This window comes from Cucumis sativus, chromosome 6 (genome assembly GCF_000004075.3).
Source record: "Cucumis sativus cultivar 9930 chromosome 6, Cucumber_9930_V3, whole genome shotgun sequence".
NCBI lineage: Eukaryota > Viridiplantae > Streptophyta > Magnoliopsida > Cucurbitales > Cucurbitaceae > Cucumis > Cucumis sativus.
The window spans coordinates 19,786,937-19,796,557 of NC_026660.2; the positions used below are offsets into that span (position 1 = coordinate 19,786,937).

At 34.7% G+C, this 9,621-nt stretch overlaps 1 protein-coding gene across 3 annotated transcripts in view; it reads right to left on the reverse strand.

The window, feature by feature from the left end:
- Positions 1–8,675, reverse strand: part of LOC101213688 (DNA gyrase subunit A, chloroplastic/mitochondrial) — a 29,393-nt gene extending 20,718 nt beyond the window's left edge. Inside the window, exons 1-10 of one of the 3 annotated variants that reach the window (XM_031888010.1) lie at positions 8,143–8,675; positions 6,512–6,581; positions 6,337–6,402; positions 3,195–3,296; positions 2,507–2,551; positions 2,314–2,412; positions 2,147–2,233; positions 1,033–1,103; positions 282–390; positions 82–144 (exon numbers count right to left, since the gene is read on the reverse strand). In XM_031888010.1, the coding sequence (XP_031743870.1) occupies positions 82–144; positions 282–390; positions 1,033–1,103; positions 2,147–2,233; positions 2,314–2,412; positions 2,507–2,551; positions 3,195–3,296; positions 6,337–6,402; positions 6,512–6,581; positions 8,143–8,531 (1,101 nt within the window). In that variant the 5' untranslated portion in view covers positions 8,532–8,675. Of the gene's footprint in view, positions 1–81; positions 145–281; positions 391–1,032; positions 1,104–2,146; positions 2,234–2,313; positions 2,413–2,506; positions 2,552–3,194; positions 3,297–6,336; positions 6,403–6,484; positions 6,582–8,142 lie in introns of those variants that run through there. The other 2 variants (XM_004146726.3, XM_031888011.1) reach the window with 2 other exon arrangements.
- Positions 8,676–9,621: the final 946 nt, after the last annotated feature.

Genomic DNA, 9,621 nt, shown 5'->3' on the forward strand with positions numbered 1-9,621 from the left:
AAAAGTTTAAATCAGTTAGTTTTCAGTCAACCGTTATATACAGATAAACATGTGGTAAAATAACTTTCCTCACAGTATCACCTTGTTCTCCACAAGTTCTGCTATCCTCTCCACCAAAGCAGATTTATTTGTTTGGTAAGGTATCTGCATTTGATTTACAAAAATAAAATTAAAGTTTAAAAGGCCACTTTCTAATTTACTAAAAATTCCACAGTTGAAGATAAATACATGTTTAAACAGATACTTCCTGCAAACTATAAAAAAAACACCACAATGGTCACCTCTTTTATAATAACGGCAGTTCGTTTCGTTTTAGAATCGAGTAGTTCAACTTCAGTTTTCCCCCTAACTGTAATGCGTCCACGTCCAGTTCGATATGCCTCTAAAATACTTGACAAGACAAACAACTATTATGATGACCTTTTTTTTTATAAGAGCAACTATTATGATGACCTTAAGAAGCCAAAGAACAATATATATAAAGGCATATTTCTGAGACTAGTTTCAGCAGCTTACGCTTTATAAATTGCTAATTGAAATGAACAAAGATTACTTTTCCAGAAAAACTATATATTTATCGTGGAAGTATCAATTTCATTTTTAGAAGCATTTTACTTTTCAAAATTAAAAGATAAAATTCTTAGAAAACAAAGCATAAAAATTACTTTCCCAGTTGAGAGACCATTCCACCCACGTTTTTTTCCATTTTCTTTCTAACTTCACAATATATTCCGAAAATGAAATTTTAGAATGCATGAAGATATCACAATCGATTGGAGGGACAATTAGAGATTTAAAATTTTGAAAATAATTAATGAATTAATCAGAAAGCACTAGAAGTGATGATGATATTTTGCACCATAAGAATATGGAAGCCAAAAAAAGAACTTTAGAATGCACGTACACGAAACAAGTTGTCAAAAGACATCCTAAATGACGCCTCTTTTTTAGTGGAACCAGAAGGAGTCACGTGTGACAAAAGAAATGGAATAAAAAATGGTTCAAAAAAGGGAACAAAAAACTGAATCTTACCCATTGTTTCCCATAATTAATCCTCCAGTCGGAAAGTCAGGTCCAGGCATGTATTCCAACAATTCTTGCAACTTTAACAAAGCAAAATAAAATTAATGAAATTGCAAAGAAGAAATGAGAAATGCACACTTGTAGACTGAACTCCCATATTAGAAGAGTTCAATGCCTAGGTTGACTTTATTATGAAGAAAAAATGTAAATATATTTTCGTTCATTAATAAAATCAATAAAATGTTAAATCTCCAAATATATGATACAAAAAAAAATAGAATGCAAAATACGTTTAAAATATGCAACTCAAGATGTAGTTCATGAAAGTTATTTAAATCCATCAAAAAAATTATCTTCTACATTCTACTCTATCATAGTTTTTTTAGAACATGAAACAATTTTATTGATGAATGTCAATGACATGGGGAGGAAAAACTCCCAAAAAGAGCAATAATGTTTTTACTCTACTATGATATAAATCAAATTAAATTACAAATTCAATTTCTAAATTCTCACGTTTGTGTCAAATAGATTCATTAAATTTAAAAAGTGACCCATACCTTTCCATTTTGTGACTAATAAGTCCATAAACATAGGATTCAGCACCTAACACGTCTTTGAACTTTCACTCTTATATCTTATAGGACATTGACATATTTGGCAATTCTTTAAAATATACAAACTTATTAGACACTATTTTCTGATAGAATCATTAATTTTAAGAAATGGTGACCTAATATACCAACTTATTGGACACAAAATATTAAGACCAACAAAATACAAAATTGAAAATTCAAGGACTTCTTTTGAAGTCTTTAAAATTCAGGGACCTATTAGACAAGAAAAACGGTAAGCGTAGGAACCAAATAGATACTTTTTTAAAGTTTAAAAACCTATTAGACACAAATAAAAAAGGTTAAGGATTAAACTTATAATTTTACCGGAAGAGAAATATTTCTCATCCAGTATTTACTAAAGATACAAAATATTTCTTATGTGGATTCTGATTTACTGATATTGAAGTGTGGTTCATCACACATCACTCGTGACAAACATTCAGGAAGATAAAAATAAAAAGTCGTTTTTTAAAAAAGGAATATCTAGGAAGAGAGTTAGTACTCACTGTAGCCTCTGGATTGTGAATAAGAACACAGAGTGCATCTACTACCTCACCAAGATTATGCGGTGGAATATTGGTTGCCATTCCAACCTGAAAACATTCGCCTCTAAATAAGAATGACAAAAAAAATTATCTACATGGGCAAAGGAAAGAAAGCTGAGATGGATCACCGCAATCCCTGAGGAACCATTCAGCAACAAAGTTGGCAGCCGAGCCGGCAGTAGTGAAGGTTCCTTTTGAGAATTATCAAAATTTGGAACAAAATCAACCTACACAAATATAAAAGAAAAACACACGTATTAAAAAAAGTATTGACAGAAATAAACAAATAACTTTGAAACAACTGTAACATATAGAACAAACCGTATTCATCTCTAAGTCAGACAACAACATTGCTTCTGAAAGTGCCTGCAGGAACAGAAAACTAACACGTGATGAACATCCAATTTGGTAAAGAAACATGCAATGAATCAAAGTTTCTACTTAAGCTAGTAATCCATTAACATGGTTCTCCCTCACCGTAATCCCCAATGAGGTTCCTTCACACACATCAATACCATCTTAGAGAGAGAATAAGATTCTAAATGATAAAACTTCACACCAAGTTGCTTGAACCAAGACCTGGAGCAAATTTCCACACATCTCAAACTCCTATACCCCTACCTTGCAAGTTATTAACAATTATGAGCCGAAAACCAAACCATGGGACTTCATTGATAAATGATATAAACTTAACCCAACATGCCAACAAGCAAACACATATGCTTTATACCTGAACAGACATTAGATCCTAGACAGCAATTATGAAAAAAGGATTGACCGTTTTCAGTAATTACAGATATTTGAGCAAAATGTGGGAAAAGACACGAGAAAAATACGGTAGTTAATCATTAGCCAACAACTCTACTTTCTATGATGACTCTTTTATACTTTCCTAGAACAAGGGGCTGAGTTTAATTTTTTCAGTAAAAGTAGGTAACTGAAGCATGACAAAATGCTTTTTCATATCATCAAGAACCGAATTCTCTAAAGGAAACATATTTAAACGTACTTCCAATCTGCACTCAGTATAACGCATGGCAGCAGGAGGATCTGCATCGATGGAACCAAAATTTCCATGGCCTTGGATGAGTGGGCTCCTTAAAGAGAAATCCTGTACAAAGCATGAGACTGTGAGAATTAGAACTAAAACTGAACAAAAGTGACAAAAATATTATAATGAAGGATAGTCTCCCTTTTGTAATTTTATTTCATCAATGAAATTGTTTGTGTTCCTTAAAAAAAATGAGGAAAATAAAACGTGACCCAAAGCCATCCAAAAAGCCCAAAGAAGAAGAATGGCTTGTATAGAGAGGGGGAAAATGGCAAAAACTAAAAAAAAAAAAAAATTCAACAATCATCATGGACTTGGTCAAATGACCCTGACTTTGATTTGGAATCTTGTTCTGTTAAGGTGTCTCCAAGCCAACATTTGTCATACTCAAATGTCAGATTGCGATACTAAATACATGCCTTATCAAGGTTGCTTTACCTTAACCTAAGGGAACCACATGCCACTCGTTATCTCAACTTTTCAAGTTAAATCCATCAATCATTAAGAATCTTACATATTAAACTCATCCAAAGATTCAAACACAAGACCTCTAGATCTTCAAAGATGAGAGAGAATAGTTAATATTGTGGGGAGGGTTCACTGTCAACCAAAGCATTGTAGAAAGAGACCACGAGGTTGGCAATGGACCAGTGATCGAAGATAGAGACCTCCTTTCCAAAAAAAATTCTTTCCATTTCACCAATACAAATTTCTTCTTAACTGCAGGCCTCTCCTTCCATATACTTTTTCTCGTTTTCTTGTTGCACAAAGATGGCTGCTTCATGGCTTGTTAGGATCAATGTTCTTGAATACCATCTGTTAACCGATTTTAGGAAATTATTTCTCTCCTCATTTTTTCTCCATTGTTTCATTTGGCTTTTTCTTTAGAAAACCAACTTCCATTTTCCCAATAAATGAATACGAAGGCACCCAAAAAAAAAGCCCAACTTGAAAAAGGGGCTCCAGTAAATGAAATGAAACCTATCAAGTCATTACAAATAGAATTTGTCATCAACCTAAAGACCCCACAAAAGAGAATAAACCCCAACATGCCACAAAAACCACCCCCTCACCTAGTACAGCGGATGGAGGAGAACCTCCTCGATCAACTCTTTGAAGCCTTTATATTCAGCTCACTAGAGGAATCCAAACACTTATTAAAAATAAATAGTAAACATCTTTTAAACATTAGTTTCTTTTAACTACATCAATGAAAAGTTTTGTTTCTTGGTAGGAAAAAACAAAAAAATCAATTTCATTAACCAAGCAAACAAACAACTGCAAAGGATATGATCCAAGTCTTCCTCCACCATTTGACAAAGAATACAATGAAAAGGTCCAACCAAAGAAGGTAACTTTCTCGACAGCCAATCAAGACCATTAACTCTTCCGTGGATAACCTGCCGGGTAAAGAACTTAACCTTCTTGGAACGTAAAAGACGACATCACTAAATGGAGAATAGTCCAACAAGCAGTAAAAGAACAAACTACAAGAAAAGCCTGCAGTAGGCTTATGACTCCAAAAACAATCAACACACCCCCCCCCCCCCCCCCTCTCCAACTTAAAAACTAAAGCTCCACAATCAAAGAATAAAGATAAAAGTTGTGACCTCTAAAATTTCCCTATTGGACAGACAAAAAGCACCAAAATTGTGCCAAAAAAAAAAAGGAAGAGCTTGCGTAATTAATCAAGACATTGGCCACAAAGTGGTTTTCATAGATAAAAATTATGTAAAGCATTAAGGTCTATCCCCACTCACCTATCCTCCCAAAGATACCTACAAAGCAAGGAACAAGGTGAGAAGAACAAGGGAGCTCATTTAAAATTCTTTTCCAAATATTATGCAAGTGTCTTTGACTCCACCTGGCATCCACTCATAAGAATTAGAAGCATGCTTGTTTGCTATAATCATATGCCAAAGGGTAATGGACTTAAGAGGAAATTTTATAGCTATATGAGCATTTTGTTTTGTTCTTTGTTTTATTTTGTTCAAAGAAACGAAATTTTTCATTGATATAAGGAAAAGAAACTAACACTCAAAGCACAAAGAAACTAAGAAAAAAACTACTAAAAAGGATGCAATAGAAAAAGACTAAGGAAAAGAAGTAAAAGCATTTGAGTTCAAACAAAAATCTTGAATAGAAAAATCTGCAAAATACTTGGAAATGGAGCAGCATGAAGAAGCTTAAACCCAGGCAGAATGAACGCGATCAATCCATGGAAGAGACCTATCCTTATAAAATAAAACCATTAATTTCTTTCTAACAAGGCTTTTTACAATTCCTTAAAATCATCAATCCTAAAAATCAAACCCCAAGGCTTCCCCACCACCTCACCTGTGCTCCTTTAACCTTGTCAACCCATTCCAAAGGTCTCTCATAAGCGTCTCAAGATTTTTACACACATAACACAGAGCTCATAAGAGAGACAAGAAGAGGATAGGGATCTCACTCAAAACCAGGCAAATAAGGGTCGTCCTACTTCCCTTAGAGAGAAGATCTTCCATGAAGCCTGTCTCTTTCTCACCTTGTCTATGACAATGTTCCAAAGAGAGAGTGACCCCAACTTATATACAAGGGAGAGGCCAAGGTGGGATGAGAGAAAAAGAACAACCTCACAACCAACACGAAAGTCCCAACTACTTACTTTCCAGGATCAAAACTAAAAAGTCCAACATTTATTTCTAATGATTTTAAGTTTCAATATGGCCTCAAGAAAGGCTAAAATGTTGTTCACGCTGAGAAAGGACTCCACCTTTTGTGGAAAAAAGAAATACAGTATCATCAATGAATCAAAGTGAGAAAAGGGTACAATGTTACTCCCAACCTCAAAACCATCGACGATGTACATCAATGATATTGTTTCTCCATTAAAAGAATAAATAAATAACAAAAGTAAACTATTATTCAATGTTACATAAATGAAATTGTTTCTCCTAAAAATAAACTATTGTTGTGGATTAGGTAGCTATTTGTAACTCATGATTGCTTTAGGTTGAGAGATACCTTCTCACTCTCTCGTTTATTGTATACATTTTTCATTACTACAAATTTTCTTTTAACTTAATGAATATCAAATTGATTAAATATTTCATGTTACCTGGGCCATTCTAACAAGGGAATCGTACACAGCATTATCTCCATGCGGATGAAACTTACCTAAAACCTGTTACGAGAATTTAAAAAAAAAAAAGTTTAGTTGGATATAGAGGTAATAAAATATGACTATAGGGAGAAATAAACTCAACTATTCACAGGGTGAATGTATATTTAACCTCTCCAACAACTCTGGCACATTTCTTAAATGGTTTTCTTGATGAAAGGCCCAATTCATGCATGGCAAACCTGTAGCCAAAATTTTAACACAGATCAAATAAAGGTATTGATTATTCTTACTTCAACTATATGCAGCAGATCTACAGAGATATTATTTCCCACCACATGTGAATACAACTACATGCAGGTCAATGCAAATATTGATTATTCTTGCTACAATATTTACTTTTGTATGTGAAACAATCAATCGGAATTACATTAATAGTATGAAATTACAAAAGGGACAACAAGCACCATAAGAGATTACATAATGCAATTCCATTGAGATATAAGAGATATGAGGTTGTAATCACACAAAAAAAAAAAGTGAATTTACACCATGAAAGGAAGGTATACAATAGGTGATCAAACAATTGCGTGAAATCCTATTCTGTCTTCAAATATATGGTGATTTCTCACATTTTAAATGAGACAAAAGTAGGCTTTGATGGTGAAGGACCGCAGAATAGCTTTATCATTTTAGAAGAGATAGCCAATAAGAACCATAATCAGAAGGATGAGCGGGTCGATAGGGAAAACCGCACGACAGTTAAAGTAGGACAAGATTCGCATCCAACATGATTGGGCACGTTTGCAAAACACCAAAATGTGCATAATGGATTTGCCACATTTATGTAGACGGACACACCAACTCAGAGCATACACAATCCAAGGAGCCTTCTTGAAAAACATTTGGGAAGGTCACATCCCAAAATATATTTGTTTCTGTTGGAGGTCAGTCATAGAAGTATTGGTCCAATATTTACTTGAGAGCGTACAAGCGGTTGTAGTTCTGTAGATGGTTTTACTACACGCTATACTTTTTATCAATTATAGTTTTGAGAGGTTATCATATCACGAGAGAGAAACGTCGGTGAAAGCAATGCTTATGGTTACATATCTTCAGAGAAAGTGTGTCCTTACCGAAAAACTAAAAGTGGGTCTAAGCCTTTTTTTATTTTACAATTCATTTATCAATCAAATTATGTTTTTGTTTGCCTGTTTCGAAAAAATAAAATAAATACCGGTATGATGTTTTGAAAATCTCCTTCGCCTCTGGCTCTCCCTGGAGGGAAAACAAAACCCCCTCTCCATATATTCCCAACTAACATAACACCCACTGCATACCTAACTCAGTGAGAGAAGTGGTATCTTGATCACGAAGTCTCTAATCTCCCCATTCAACAACTCTAAGGACATCTCAAAGGTCCTTGAGTCTATGTGAATAGTTTCAAGAACCATCCGTTTGGGATATCAGCAGTATACCATAATCTCAAACTAATATAGTTCCGTGCCTACTCGGGTAATGAATAAGAGAAACATAAACTGCCGTAAATTGGTGAAATGGAATATGATACTACAAAAACAGACAAATGAGACAAACTGAGCTTGCCTTCGTGGAATTTACATGACCTGTCAGTTCAGAGGTTAATATCCCACCCCGCACGTCACAGTTGTTGTACTCAACAAAACAGACCGATGAAATTTAAGAGAGGAATATCCCAAAAAAAAGTACATTACCCTCATTTTCATCAGAATCTATATTAAATAATGCAATGAAAAAAAAAAGTTTGAAGGGAAAATGACTAACAAAATCCGGCGGTGGACAGGTTTCAACCCATCACGAACATCTGGCAAGGCACGGCCGAGCAACACGGACATTGCATAAGCCATGTAAGCATCAGTAGCCTCCTTGTGAAGCGCTGTATGAACAATCCTTCCATCACTCCCACCTCCATCCTTCTTCACAGCTACACTGCCATTTCCATCCTGCCCGTCATCCCCTTCATCTTTCACAGGCTCGTCTCTGCGCCCGGATTTCGCCAACCGCAGGGACCTGGAAGCTGTAGAATTCTTGGTAGATAAAAAGCGAAGTTCTGACAACCCAAGGCAGGTTCTAGTGAAACGATTGGACACGAGAGGTGGAGCAAGCTGATGGCGAAGTAGGTAAGAGATACGGAGTCCAGAAGAAGACGCCATGGAAGAGCTGGAAGGAAGAGACAGATAAAGTTATTGGTACAGCTAGACGATGGGTCGCATGGATTGCATTGGCTATTTGATGGAGTATTTGGGGAAGACGAAGGGCGCAGAGGAGAGTTAGGTTAAAAGCTAAAACCCTAAATAAGGGCTTTTGGGAATCCTTGGCGCCAATTTCTTTCACTTTAAAATATTTTCATTAGTAAAATATTCCCTAAACCACTCCAGTTGTCCAATTACTTACAATCCACTTTCATTATGGTTGATAGGGTATTTCAAACGAAAATTGTATTACATGAGAAGAAAAAATTTAGAAAAAAATAGCCATATCATAAGTAGTAGTTAGATGTACGATTGTTCGACTTTAAATTGATACTTTTGCAATTTATAAAATGTAATAACGTTAATTTTATTATCATCATTTTTTTTTTTTGCACACGTATTTTAAAATTGATTGTGAAATGATAAATGACAAACTAAATAGCATAATGCTTACACTTCTACTAAGTTGCAATGTAAGTCGCAACCAAATAATTGGATTTTTTTAAATATCGTTGTTGTGGAGAAAAACAAAAGGAATTCATTAAAGTTCTCTTTTTTTTTTATGCTTTCAAATATAGTAAGATGAATCAAGGTACTTTCAAAATATAATATTATATAAATGATGAACTGCTCTTCACTGCTATTATGACTTTGAATCCAAGCAAAATATGATAATAAGGTTAGGTTAGGGTGGACGAAAGATAAAATCATAAAGAGATTTTAGATTTCCATGGGCATGGAGAGGAGCAGGGGAGCAATTGTCGATTGGATATGAGTTAAAATAAAATGTGGGTGTTTATCAAGCATTGTTTGATGGACTGGGATTAAGAGTTACTTGTTTGTGATGCGTAGGGGAAGATGTTGGTAGTCGATTCAAAGTTTGATGAAATGGATGTTAAGGCACTTGTTGATGGAGTTTTTGACATTTATAATTCGACTTTGAGCTGGTCGAAATTAACTAATGTTTGAGTTGAATATAATTTGTAAAGTTTACACCATATAAGAGGGGCTAGCTAAGAGCATTTATTACCCCCGTTGGCCTATTTTAGTT